The 14,345-nt window shown below is 43.0% G+C and overlaps 1 protein-coding gene across 3 annotated transcripts in view; it reads right to left on the bottom strand.

Annotated features, from left to right (window-relative positions):
* Positions 1-13,705, bottom strand: part of TLL1 (tolloid like 1) — a 143,035-nt gene extending 129,330 nt beyond the window's left edge. Inside the window, exons 1-2 of one of the 3 annotated variants that reach the window (XM_048076161.2) lie at positions 12,878-13,705; positions 11,914-12,141 (exon numbers count right to left, since the gene is read on the bottom strand). In XM_048076161.2, coding sequence (XP_047932118.1) covers positions 11,914-12,070 — 157 coding nt within the window. In that variant the 5' untranslated portion in view covers positions 12,071-12,141; positions 12,878-13,705. Of the gene's footprint in view, positions 1-11,913; positions 12,142-12,877 lie in introns of those variants that run through there. The other 2 variants (XM_048076160.2, XM_048076163.2) reach the window with 2 other exon arrangements.
* Positions 13,706-14,345: the final 640 nt, after the last annotated feature.

Raw genomic sequence — 14,345 nt, 5'->3', positions numbered from 1 at the left:
CACATCACTAGTGCAGGCTCTTCCACACCCCAGGACCTGCTGTATCTCATCACAGGAGTGGAGAAACAAGGCAGTGCTTCTGTAGGTATGGTGGTTCAGGGAAAGATAGTTACTTTCCTTGGACCAACTTTACACAAAGAAGCCTAACAAACTTTCAGACACACCATCTTTATAAGCTATGGCATTTTACCAGGTAGAAGAGCTGCTGGAAAATCCAGAGCAGTGTGAGAAAGTAAAAACAGAAGAGCTGTGTGAGAACAATTCCTCCATATTTATTTGAATAGTATGTTGGAACAATATACCTCTAGGAATTTTGATATGCCTACCATTGTTTTAACTAAAAGTTACTGCCTTAACAGCAGATGAATACCAAGAGCAGTTAAAATGGACTCACAGAATTTTGTGTTGGAAATGGCCTATCCACAGCTGCAGAGGGCTCAGCACAGGATAATCCATTTCTTTTGCACCTCAGTTTTTACCTTGTTACCCATCTTCTCCCTGTAGATATCCCATTCTGTGGTGTCTGCCTATCTGCCTATTCCATTTGACTTCTCTAAGCACCTTGCCAAGCAGGAACACAGGCACCTGAGACTTCAGGGAGGGGGGAAAAAAAAAAAAAAAAAACAGGAAGGAAAACTAAATCCCAAACTGATTATAAAGAGTGGAGGAAGGAAAGGCTCTGGGGGCGCCACGAGTCCTGCACTCGGCTCTGTCACTGCAGGAGTAAGTCAGGACCTCTCTGACATCCTGCCCATGTGTTCTCCTTTGGAGTGGAGGGCCAGCTGTTGATAGGGTTTATCTTGATTCCAGAACAGCCATAAAAAAACTAAAAGAAATCAGAACTGATTAGCACATAAGAATGAGGATGCTAATTTGTTTCTTTAGCACATGCAAGTGGATTCAATATCTTACCAAGATCTTTGCTGATTTCCGTGACACATCATCTGCTTGTTGGAGGGAGAGGAAAGGAGAATTTCTCCACTGAAATGACCTAGGACATTTTAGGTCAAGGAAGCCAAGCCAGAGTACATGAGCAGAAACCAAGGATCAAGAAAATTTTATTCTTCTATAAAATATTGAAGTTAGAAGCGAGTATTAATATTTATGTTAATTTGATGATTTTTCCTTAGGGCCTTTAGTCTGAGTTTGTTCATACTTAGGTAAGACAAAAGATTTACATTTATAATCAAGACTTTCTAAATAATTCAGGAAACCTTTGACTTCCTATACTTACTTGGGTCTAGAATGACTAGATCAATGAAACAGAAGAAAACATTGCACGTTGTAGAATTCTGTACCATAATACAAACAAACAATGCATATTTTATTTTACTCTCGAAAAATTATCCAGGGAAAAATAATTTTGTACAAGTTGAAGTCCATTAGTGCTACAACTCACACTTAATTCAGCTACTTCCAAGGGAAAGGTATATGAATGAACACATCCAAAAGATCTCAACTGGGTTTCTGTATTTTCACTTGCATTTCATTTGTGAAAAGGTTTCATCCTCATGACTGCAGATAAAGGACTTAAAAATAGAAACACCTTTCCTACACTCTTTCCTCCCCAGCACTCCCACTATTCAGGGATTAAGGTGTCTGTGAACTCTAAAAGGAGAATCTTTTCATGATGGATAAAGATTTTTCTCCTTCTTTCTCCTGCTTAATAAGTGCAGAAAACTCCATAACTAAAGCTAAGCAAAGGAATGCCTTCAAACAAGAATCCTCAGTCAAATCTAGTGTCATTCATCACCTGCATTTCTCACTCAGGACATGATTGAAGTTCAAAACAGTGAAGAAACAATATCAGAAAGAGAACAGATGTTCGGAGACACAAAAGTAATGAGTTGCATAGCTTTGGAAAATAAAACACTTTTTCTGCTTTTTATATTTTACCATTTAACTAATTCTTCTACCTCTTAAATAAAAGGATATATTTTCCACACCTGTCCCTCCACTTGTTCCTCCTAGTTTTCCAAGATCCCTAAAGATTCTAGCAAGCCCCTGTGATAGACTGGGATAAGAAATGTTTTAATAATGGGGTCTTGTAAACTACTGAAGAGACTTTCAGTGCTTGTCAAATGTTAGCTAATAGTACCTGATTTGGCTGATATTATTACAGACTATACCGACACCAGTTTCATATGCCTGCAGTACTTTTTAACAAATGGCTTCTTATCTTTGACTACATTTCTTGAAATTACACAGATAAGGAACTGTATGTCCAAGTGCAACCATCATGCTTGTCAGTATCTTTAACCATTCATCAGATAGAACATTTAATAGAGTATTCAGCTATGACAAGAAGAAACTTATCTCAAAAGACTGATAAATTACTGCAGTAATCTAAATCCATTCTTATCCTGAGGCTTCTGGAGTGGGGGGTGTTGAAAAAAATCAGATGCTGTCGCAAGCTGCTGGATTTTTTTTCACACCCCAGTCCAGCAAGAAAGAACCTGCAATCACAAGGTCACTGAATGCATGATTTCATGACACTCTTGTATTAGTGATGACATCTATAGAAACTGGGGCAAAAATCCAACTGCCTTCATTAAAGTGAAAAGCATGTGAGCACATGAATACAAGCGAGCCATAGCCCAAGTACACAGCAGTAAATTAGTCAGCTCTGCACTTTATTACTTATTTACCTATAAATATAATCTCTAAAGTAACTGGAAACACTCCCACTGAGTTCAATAGCCTTTAGATCGTGCTTAACACACAAACACAACATTTCCCAGTGTCGCAAAATAAAATAAAAGATATAAAAGCACCCACACAACCTGTATACACAACTTTAAAGATCTTATAATAGATACTTCTACAAGTAACTGTGCTTTAATGATGTTTCCTTAGGTAATCAGGTGAGCAAGTGCATACATGTGTTTAAAGGTAAGCATGGAAGTGCTCTAGTGGATCCACAAAAAGAATCTATAAAACATTAGGCAAATGATGTTTTCTTTGTGGGCTTGCATACATTCATTTTCATGAAATACTGTTCAACGCCTTTGCAGTCATACTGAACTTTGAAATTCATTCGCTTCACAAAACAGCCAAATTGCATTTATTTTTCAGGCTTGCTACAAGTCCTGAGTTTCTGAAATAGCATTTAGGAAAGGCTGGGGAACAAAGGAACTGCAACACTGGATCACATCCAAGGTCCTGTCTCTGACAGCAATCACTACCAGCTGCTTCAGAGAGGAACAAGAATCTGCAGTAGGTAGACAAGGATAATCTTGCCACACACTAGGGTTCATCCTGGTTTCCAGCTACTAAAAACTGGCTTAAACTCTGAAGCCTGAGGTATAATATCCACTTGAAAATCTTATCACTATTAATTGTCAGAGCACTGGATGCTCCTGCTGTCTATGTAAATGTCAAATCCCATATCTGAGCACTGCCTCAGTAGCAACCTGTAGCAGACTTCTGCCTAAAAATAAGTTGTATAAAAGGTGCATATATCCTTGACTCAGCTCTGAATTTGCCACTCTGGAATTTAACAGACTAATAACAGTAGAAAAAAAAACATTTTTCTTCTTTAATCTTCTTGTATTATTCCTTACATTGCATGTTTATCATGTCCTTCTCTATAATTTTGTTTTCTAAATTGAACATCTTTTTAATCTGTTTTCATTAAACAGTTTTCCCAATAACCTATACTTCATTGAATAAAACACCAGCATGAACTTGATCCTTACCTATTTAAAGGTTTGATTGTTATTTTTATGCCTGAGGGTTGCTGGTTTCTTGAATTTGCTTTGATTTAATAATTCCTTTCCACGCATGAAAGATTAACCTATATTGGTTTTCATAATATAATGCTATTATAGTATTTCAATAACAACATAATAGAGATTCCAGAATTTAGTTCTGAAATCATCTTGTATAGCTGCATGGTTAGAGAAAGACTGAGCAGTTTTTATGATGACAAAAGGGTTGGCAGATGGATAGATTAAAGATCCTGGTACTAAGATGAAGATCAGTAAAAGATGTTAATATGCCTTCATAATGATGCTGACAGCTTTGCATTAAAACACATTATGCTTTTAGTCAAAAAGAGGTTAAGCGGATTGCCTGAACACAAAATACCTAATTTATCTACTGACCTCTATGCATACACACCTTTACAAGGGGTGAAATAGACACGAGTATGGAAACAGTTGCCAAGCAGTGAAGCTTAACCTACCTGCAAGTAAAACCAAGGTAAGAGCATGATCATAACAGCAATGTTGAGTAAAGGGAGAAAAAGTGAGTACAAGGAAAAAATGAAAATGTATGCAAATTTGTTATAAATATAAGGACATTCTACCAGATGGAGAAATTGGGCAGTTCATCGTCATGTTCTCACACCCGCAGAGTTGTTCTAAAACTACTCTGCCTGAAAGCAAATATAACTGGCTGTGCAAGTAAACTGTTTAAATAAACCCTGATATTATATAAGAACCATCTGAAATGATTTTCTTTACTTATCTGGGTACATCATCTGGAAACATAAAGGAGCTCTGTATCTTGGCTACTATTTCTAGAATTGCTATGCCCTATTCAAAATCCTGCTTACCGGGGGAAGTGGAAAAATGTTGAACATCTTCAGTGAAACAATGCCCACGACAGTAAGAATGTAGCTAATGAGCATCTATTAAAATGTCAGACGCCAATAAAGTGTGTTCATTCTTGTTTAATAACAATTAGAGTTATTACTAGGAATATGTTTAACTATTGCTACCAGCATGAGAATAATGTAACCTATACGCACAGCTCTTTAGATATATTCCTCTCAGCTGTTGTCCATGCCGCCTCACTTCTTCCAAGACCAGATATTTAAACTACACCACAGAGCTTACAATACCCAAGGAACACAATGTGGCTGGAGAGGCATTTGCACCCTTCAAATGCTACAGTCTATCTCTGCCATTCAATTCTTGTAGGAAGAGGACTGAAATTCATTAAGACAGCAAGACAGAAATCATCTTGACACAGCTGAAATTTATTTTGCTGGGTAGCATCAACTTTTAAAGTATGATTTATGGCTACATTAAAATTAAAGCTGCCATCTAATTTACACAAAATTTAAGCAAAATTAAAATTTCAAGGGTTTCATATAACAGAAATTGATGTTAAGGATGTTCATCCATTTTAAATGACTAAAAGCATACCTCAGAGAAGGCATATTGTTCTGCAATATAGTCTATAATGAATAAAAAAAAAAATCAACATATTTTCCTAGTCAATTATTGGTCTTCTTGTCAATAAAATATAGAACAAGGAAGCTGGCTACTTCCATGCTATGCACTCCATTACGCATCATATTTCACACACCTCGAAATAAAGAAAAAAAAAAAAGGCACAGGAACTATTTTAGAAAAAAAATGGATTTGGGGGTATTTTTATCTTATTCGCAATCTGTTTTTAAGCATTGAAGGGAAAACCCACAAACATACAGAGCAGGAATACTCCAAAGTGTAAGAGCTATCTGCTCAAATATTTTCAAACACTTGATGTTCACAGGTTTATAGTCACCCAAAATTTGCACTTGCAGATCATTTCTCAAGCAAATAAAATCATGAGAGCATCCATATGAGTAAAAACTGCCTCTGAAGCAGTCTGTGAGAGAAACCACTCATCACATGGGTTGCATATCTGTTCTGGTGTCTTTTTATACAAGTTTTAGATTTCAAGTACTTCTAGCACTCTTGCTTCTACTTATCAGCAAGGACAGTCTCCACATCAGATCTTGAAATTTAGGTACATGAGTCCATCAGAGACAAAAGGTTCATGTATGTGTTCTGTATAAACATTTATAGTTGGATATTTCAGCATTTGACATGCACCGTTTGAGACATCACTGGCAGCCCGCTAAGCACTCCGCTGTTAGGCCCCCAACAACACCACCATGCACAGCCCACTCATCCTTCTCTTTTTTTCCAGCCATGGACTGAGATGGTTATTTGCTACAAAACTACCAAAGTACTGTCTTACGGAAAACCCAATGAAGAGCTGGAAGCTATATTTGGAGGAAATAATTGCTACTTGCAAGCAAGAGAATAAGTCATGAGAACACAGAGAAGAGGAGTAGGTGACTGGACAGGCAGCAGAGAAAAAAAGCTGAAAAGCAAGTAGGAAGCGCATTCAGAGGAGAAGGGGAATCCAAAAACAAGGAAAACTTGTCATAGAACAATGAAAGAGAAGATAAGTGAAAAAAGTAAGAGGAGCAGAAGACATGAAGAATGAACATACATTAAAACATTAACAGATTGACCACTGGCACTTTCTTGGCAAAGAAAAACGTCCTACAAAGAGAGAACTAAAAATACCCAAAGATTTTTCTAGTCACACTTTCAGTAGCTATAACTCTGAAGGGTAGCAGGGAGGAGGACAGGCTGTTTGTGATCAGGAATGGGAGGAATGGACTGTACCCAATGATGACTAGAACAAAGTTAGATAGACCCCAAGGAAACTGAGAAAAGTTTGACAAACACTATGAAATGCAGTCCACCCTACTGAAAGTTTAGAAAGCCCAAAGCTTAGATTTTGTCTGGAATACATAAAGCATTATCTTTCCTTCAGATGAAAATAAATAAATAAATAAAAAGAATGTTGTACAACCACAACATTTTTCAGCATTCTATAAACCGACTTTTCATGAATCTAAAGCTAGACCATAAAAACCTATTTTATTTTAAAGATAAACACACATTGTCTAAACAAAGAATAGAGTTTTCTCCCCTTGTTTAGTTTATTCGCTGTTATAAAACTTAGAGTACTGTAATGCATCCCGGGGGGAAAAAAAAAAAAAAAAAAAAAGTCTGTTTTCCTCCACAAGGTCTCCTGTGCCTGTGAGAGCCAGAAGTCGACTCTTCCATTTTACAGCCCTTCTGTCAGTATCACGCACCACAGACGCGACCGTTTTTCTCCAAAAAGAAGTGAATGGAATTATGTCATGAGCCTATCAACCCTGTTTTCCAGAGGGGCAATAAGAATGACATAAGGCAGACATCCAGGTGTGGTGAATGTTCCTGCGCTTGCCTGGGGGACCTGATTCCAAGCTCAATTAGATTTGTCAATTAGGCTTGTTCTGCAGTGATCTAATACCACTCCTCACAGGTCACTCTCTTGACACACCGGAAATATATTCAGAGACAGATCCCTATGGAGAGTGGTCTGGACATGAAATTGAGCTTTTAGTATGGAAGGATATTCACAAAGTTAGAATGTCAAATATATTCATTTACTACAGTCCTCCCCGAGTTTCACTATTGAAATAATCTTTCCAGTGAAGAGTAGAAAAAGTTTATGTTCATACAAATCTCTTTTAAAGGTGTAGAGCTACCACATTAAAGGGCATCACAAAGAAAGTAATGGTGTAGACCTCTGAAGAAGAAATATGACTTAAAAACCTAACTTTTTAAGTAATCTGATTTACCCTGTAAACCAATTCATAGCAGGATGGAGGCCATTTAGGACAGACCACTTAGAAGAGCCTGTTTCTGTTTCAGCTGCCTACACTGTTAGTTTGCTACATGAACAGCCACAGTTTTGTCAATATGGCAAATGGTATTAGCAGTAGTCTGTATTAGTATAAACCAGAGAAGGTATCTTCCTGAATTTTCCATGTAACTGAAACAAAGACAAAAGATCTCAAGTACATAAATTATGCAAAAGATTCAAGTGTATAATTAGAGGTTTTAAAAATTTTCATATTACCAAACTGCATATTAGCATGCATACAGCTGAAATGTTTCTCATTATATAAAAAACATCATCCAAATTAACTACTGGGATTTTTTCCTGGAAGAAGTATCCCTAGTGCAAGACAATTTCTGGTGCAAATACAACCAAGGCCCACAACAGGGAAAAACCAATAGATCAAGGAATTCGACTTGGAGCCTGTTCCCCAAACCTTTAATAATTTCTTGGGAAGTGAAATACCTCCAAGAAGAAATGTTAAAAGAGACTTATCTCAGGATAGCTAGCTGCCTGGTGGCTGCAACAGACCTCAGTGATGTGGATATGCAACAAAGCTAAGCCTCATTTCCTAATTTCTCACAAGTCAACAAGCGTATTTTAACTGGAAGATCACCCCAGAATACCACTCTCTGTTTTTTCTTTTTCAGTGAAACAAAACAACAGCATTCAAAAAACCTTTAATACCAACTAAGTGCAGACTACAAATGTGTATTATAGGATGGGAAACTTTTCCTACCCATCTCATTCTGTAAGTTTCTCAACCAATATCCTTAATTCATTACAAGTTGTGGTAAGAATTAAAAAAAAGAAAAGCCTCAGGAATCCAGAGATAAATGTAGGTGCAAACTGCAATCTGAAAAGCTTGACAGTGTCCATTTAAATCTAATTAGGCATTTTAATTTTTGGCATAATACCTGATTTATACAAATGTAGATCTACGTTGCTAGATTCTTTAAAGCCTAGCATTGTGATGAGTATGGCATTCCCAGCTTCGCATCTTCCGGCAAATTAGATCTAAGAAGATAAACTAAGAATGCCTTACACTTGAACTTCACAATGGTAAACACTGAGGGCAATATCCTGCAGAGAGACACAAGGAAATATCTGAGACATCAGAAGCACAGAAACCGCGTTACATCACATCCCGCTGTTGGAGCATGCCAGGATACTTGTTAGAAGGAGAAGTAGCATGACCCAAAATTCATATATAGGTGAAAGGACTGCAGAAAAACACACAGGAAACCACACAGCTCATCAAGTTAATCTCCTCAGTGTCGAAAGCTTCCTTACCATATCTCTTCTCCTAAGCACCATCATAACAGCACTTCCCCAGGCTCCTCTTCCAAGAGACCCCTTATCCCAAGAGCTCTCAAGGTGCTGGCTTCACTGCTGAGACTAAAGTTTGGGTTTATTGTATAAACAGCTGCAGTTTTTTATGCGACTGAGAACATCAGTTCCAGAAACAACTCTTAACCCTACTCTGCATCCATCAAACTCCGGTTATCTGTAGATTTCAGTCTTCATCAAGCTGGAAACATTTTTTTTTAAATGTACTTTTTAGCCTTACAGTGCTTCTGGGAATTTAAAGTCTGAGGAACTGTATGGTTCTAAACAAACTAGACAAAATGAGACCTCTCTCATAAAGTGTTAAAATACACACAGAATACTTCTAACTAATTGCAAAAAAAAATACCTATAAATAATATCTTAGAGACTGCTTCTTTCCATTTCTGGTAGATTTCCCCAGCTCTTCCACAAAAGGGAACAACAAGGAAAAATGGGGCCTACCAAAAGAAGAGAGATTCAACAGTTAGAGCTATATCTACAGATAGTTATCTATATAGAATTATAACCTTATCTAGCCATAGGCTAGAGGCTTTGTGTATTGTGCTTGATGTCACAAGACCATGAACATTTTTTTATGTGGTCTGTAGAATAAAAACTAAGCAGCAAACGCTCCTGATTGAAGAAAAGCAGAATACAAGCAACTTTTAAAATACAGTTAAATTCAACTTGCATCAGCGTATTTGGGGATCTCAGTTGTGGCTGGTTTCAAAGGATTTTATTAGCTTACAAATTACGGTAGATGAAATTATTCTGACAGGTCTGTAAAAACTTCATGGGACTCTCCAAAGTTTTTTGAAGTACATTACTATGTAAAATCCTAACTGAGTTTGGGTGTTTCCCGCCTTGTACCTAGTTGACAAAATTCACTTATACCTGGAACCTAACAGTTACCAGCCTGAACAGTTAAAAAAGAGCACTTCGACAACCTCAGCTGCAGGCCCTGCAGGAAAAGCAGGTGTTAATTATATCTAAGACACAAATTTTGCTTATGGTGAACACAATCCTAGCAAGGATTATCTGGTTTTATCCAGCTACTTTACACATAGAGGAGCCACACAGATCTGAAGGTGAACAACTCACACCTCCAGGTGTGAAGCCTGGCTTTGTCCTCCTTTAGAGCCCCACTGTGAAAGTCATCCTAACGACAGGTATCAGTAAAATTACCTATGGGAGTCCTATACCTACCCCAGATGGTAAGACCTGACCTAGCAAGAATGTGTATTTGCGTTATCCTCCAAAAAGAGACTGAGCATCCACAACTGTCATCATCTTTGATGGGGATTGCAAGCATCAGGACTTCACAGGCTAATACTAATGCAGCCTCTAGGGAAGATTTAGCAGGAGGAGTATTTGGGAATTAGTCTTGGAAGATCAGTTACATTTGTACATCAAACTTTCTAACTTTTCATCAAAAACAAATGGTGTATGGTACAGCGTGGGGCAGTAAGTGCCATGCATTTTCAGTTCTGAAGAGTGATCGTACGCTAAAATAACATGAATGGGCTATTTACTGAATATAGAAACTCACTCAGAGCAATTGCTTTTAAGATCAATGGGAACAGCATACAACTAACCCTACATGCATCTACCTGTCTCTTATCACAGTAGTATTCTATGATTCTAAGCACCTCAAGAAGAAGCAGCAGCAGCAGCAAGAACTTCCATGAAATAACTAAATGGGCTAAACTTTCAAAATGTATGTCTTTTCCTCTAAACTAAACAAAACAAAGTGATGGCAGGCAACTGTCAACACTAATCATATTCCACAGTGTCTTACCATCATCTTTCATGCATAAGCTTAAAACGCTGTCATGAATTGTAATTTTTAAATACTTCCACTGCAAACCAAGAAGTATGACAGAAATCCCACAGCAGACAGAGTATACACTTATATCTCATTAAATAAAACGACCTGTATGAATCTTTTTAAGGAATTACAAACCAGAAAACAAAAGAGTTCAACTTAATTATGACCAGTCACTTACATTTGTGAGTACTAATTGGAATAATAATAATTATTATGTTCTGTTTGTAGTTGCTCCTACTCTTTCTGAACTTGGGCATTCCTCAGTTGTAGGCAAGTAGGACCTAACAATTCACACTTCGGAACAAAATATTTTTGTGATTAGGAAAACATAGCGTCTGCATATTTGGCATATATGTTCACCACATTCTCCTCAATAAATTAAACAAAACCACACAGACATAGCGAACACAACCTTTGGCTGAACTAGTTTTCAGAATATAAAATAACTAATTAATGCAAAGGAGACTGCTGGAAAACTTAGGCACTTCTTTGACAACAGATCTGTCGGGAGCGGACCACCACTATGGCTGGCAGCACGTTCTGAAGAGCGCATCAAGACTCACTTGTCCACTGCAACACCTGTGAACCGGGCTTTTAAGGTGAGCGAGGCTGCCAATAACTTCAGCGACCCGCGGGCTGTATACCTAGTGCAAGGCACCGGAGCCCCACATCAGGACGTGCTGTAGGACAGGGCTCCCTTGCTGAGTGAGGCTGCCCCGGCTCGCGCGGGGCGCGCAGCAGGAGGGCGCAGCGCAGCCGCCCGTCCCGACGGGGCGCCCCGAGGCACCGCAGCCCCGCGGACGGCTCCGGGAGCCGGGGTGCCGGGCCGAGGATGGGTGACAGGTTGCGGAGAAGGCAGCCCGGGGAGGCGGCGCCCGCTGCCGCCGCGGGGGCGGTCAGGAGCCCGGGAGGAGCCACCACCGCCCTCCGGCGCCGCCTGCGGGGCCCGGCTGCTCTCCGCCGGTGCGGCGGGGCCCGATCCCGCCCGCTAACCTCTGAGCCCTGCTGAGACGCCCCCCGCCGCCGCTGCCCCGTCCCCAGCCAGCCCGCTGCCCCCCGCGGAGCCTCTCCTGCCCCCCCGGTCAGCAGCACGGAGGGGAGGGGGATCGCAGCAAGGGGGGTCCCGGGCGCCTTCCCCAGGTGAGAGAGCGGGGCGCGGGACTCCGGTTGCGCCCCCCGAGGAGGAGCAGGTGAGCCCCCGGCCTGCCCCCCCAGCACACAGCGTAACTGCGGCCGAGACACGGCCACCGGCCGGGAAAATGGGGGGAGCTGCCCTGGACGTGGAAGTCACTTACCGGCTTTACAAGGATCCTTATAATCTATCGCCTCGGCTTTATCCTCTTCGGTGAAATCGTAAGTGTAGTCATAATCGAGGCCAGAGCAGGAGGAAGGCTTCCCACAGACAGTCCACCCGGCCAGCCACAGTGCCATCCTCCAGCAAAGCATTTTCATCCTCCCTCGGGCAGAGAGGTGGTGGACAGGGCGCAGATGAATTAGGCGGACGGTTCAGCTGTCCACGCCGGCTTGAAAAAGGAGGGTAAGGGATGGAGGAACCACAGGTTTTTTTTTTGGTTGATTTGGGATTTTGCTCGCTCGGTCGGTTATTTTTGTTGGCTTGGGTTTTTTTGGGGTGTTTTTTTTTTTTTTTTTTCCTTCTCCACCTAGAGGCTCCTCTCCAGGCAGCCCCAGTCAGACGGGCGCAAGGCAGTGCGCAGCATGAGCGCCGCTGCCCCTCCTGCCCCCAGCCCAGCGGGGAGAAGCGGCTGGGTGCGTGGCTGGGCGCAGGGGGGTGGACGAGGAGAGCTCGGGGAGCTCCCGGCCGTCAGGGCCTCCCCTCCCCTCTGCCACAGCCCGGGCAAACTTCCCGCGGAGGAGGAGGCGGCGGCGGCCGCTGCCCGCGCCCCGCTCCGCGCCCCGCTGCGCGCCCGCCTCCCGCCGCGCCGCCGCCCCCGGTCCCGCTGCTGCTGCCGGAAGATGGATCCGGGCTGCACATCAGCGAACCGCCACCGGGAGAGGGGAGAGGAGAAAGAGAGAAGGACGGACGGACGGACGGAAAGAAAAGGGAGCGGGGGGGGTGGGGGGTCCGCTACAGCAAACCGCGCAGCCCGAGTGATGGGAGGCGGCAGCTACGCCGGAGGGAGCAGCGAAAAGTGTCAGAGCTTCCCCCCCCTCCGCACAAACACTTACTCTACGCTCTGTCTGTGGTCTGCCCCCCCACCCCCCCCTCCTCCGTCCCCCTTTAACTTACGAAAACCTTACAGGCAACTAACACACAGTCGTCAGCATCCTGCTTACTTATTCATACAGTCAGGGTCAGGATCCGGGCTGCTTCTGATCTGCTCCCTTGATAGTCTTATGGAAACACACGCGCATTCGCTATATGCCTCTATCTCCATATAGCTCTCTCTCTAGATAAGCAGCGCACGGCATTTAAACAACAACAAAAGAATCGAGATCAGATAAAACAACCCGCAGATCGACTCCCGGCAGCCAAAAAGCTCGAGAAAACGGGTGATGAGGAGGAGGATGAGAAGAATTAACTGCAATTTAGGAGACGGGAAAATAAACCAGTGGCCGTGTATTTCGCTCTCCTGCGGCTGCTTTGCAGTGTTAGCCCCATGAGCTGACGGGTGGGGGTTAAGGAGCGAGGGGGAGGGGGAAAGAGAAAAGTTTAAGCGTCCATAGTTTGTTTAAAACAGAGGAAGGCAATATAAAAGGTCCACTGCTCTCCAGAAGTTCAGCCAAGCAGCTGGGAACCGGTTCCAAAATGAAAGTAAGAACAAACAAACAAACAGCAGAAAAAAATATATATATCAAGGCGAACAAAAAGTAAAATCGCAGCAGCAGCGCTGAGATCTTGCAGCCGGGCTCTCCTGCTCTCACGTGGATCCCCGGGAAAGCGGTGGAGGTTTCTTTTCCTAGCGAAGTTTCCGCGGTGCCCAGCTCCGCTCCAGCGCCGAGGCGCCCCGAGCCGCTGCGGGTTGCGCGGGGCCGGGTTTTGTTTTAAAGCCCCCGGAGGGATCAGCGCGCAAAGCCTCCTCTCAGCCGATCAACCTGGAGGGGGGGCGGGGAGGAGCGGTGGAGAGACGTGCTGCTGGAATAAAAATAAGAGCGAGCGGAAAAAAAAAAAAAAAAAAGAGAAAAAAAAAAAAAGAGGAAAAAAGAGAGAGAAAGAGATAGGTAGCTAAAGATCTCCCTCCCTGCCTGCCTGCCTGCCTCCTCCCCTCCCCCGAGACGGGCAGCTCCGATCCTGCAGAAACGCCTGAGACTGTTTCAGACTAAGGTGAGACTTTTCCGTAGCAAACTCTCCTCCTCCTCCTTTTTACGAGTTTCCATGGAAAAGGGCGGGGGGGAGGAGGAGGAGGGGAGGGGGTTAGGGGCGGGTAGAGGGGAGTTTCTGCTGTTCCCATTTCGCCGGGGTGTCACATTTAACGCGGACTTTTGAAAGGGCTGCCGCGAAGAGGCGGCTGCGGCTCGCCCTCTCATCCGAGCCCCGCACAGGCTGGCTCTCCCCGCACCACTTCCCGGTCGCCTTCCCCCTGTCGCAGGGCTGGAAATCCGGAGCCGGTCCCCTCTTCCTCCGGCCGTGCCAGGAGCGCTGCCAGCCCCGGCGGGGGCTCCGCGGCCGCGGAAAACGCCGGCGACTTTGCCGGGGCCGCGCGCCCCTCACCGTCGCCTTAGGGCGCAGCCGCCCCGAGCCCCCCCTTGCCTTCCCTCCGCGGCCTCG

Source organism: Anser cygnoides, chromosome 4 (genome assembly GCF_040182565.1).
Source record: "Anser cygnoides isolate HZ-2024a breed goose chromosome 4, Taihu_goose_T2T_genome, whole genome shotgun sequence".
NCBI classification, from domain to species: Eukaryota; Metazoa; Chordata; class Aves; order Anseriformes; family Anatidae; genus Anser; species Anser cygnoides.
Note: the sequence above shows the minus strand (reverse complement) of the source record. Positions and strands in the feature narration are given on the sequence as shown.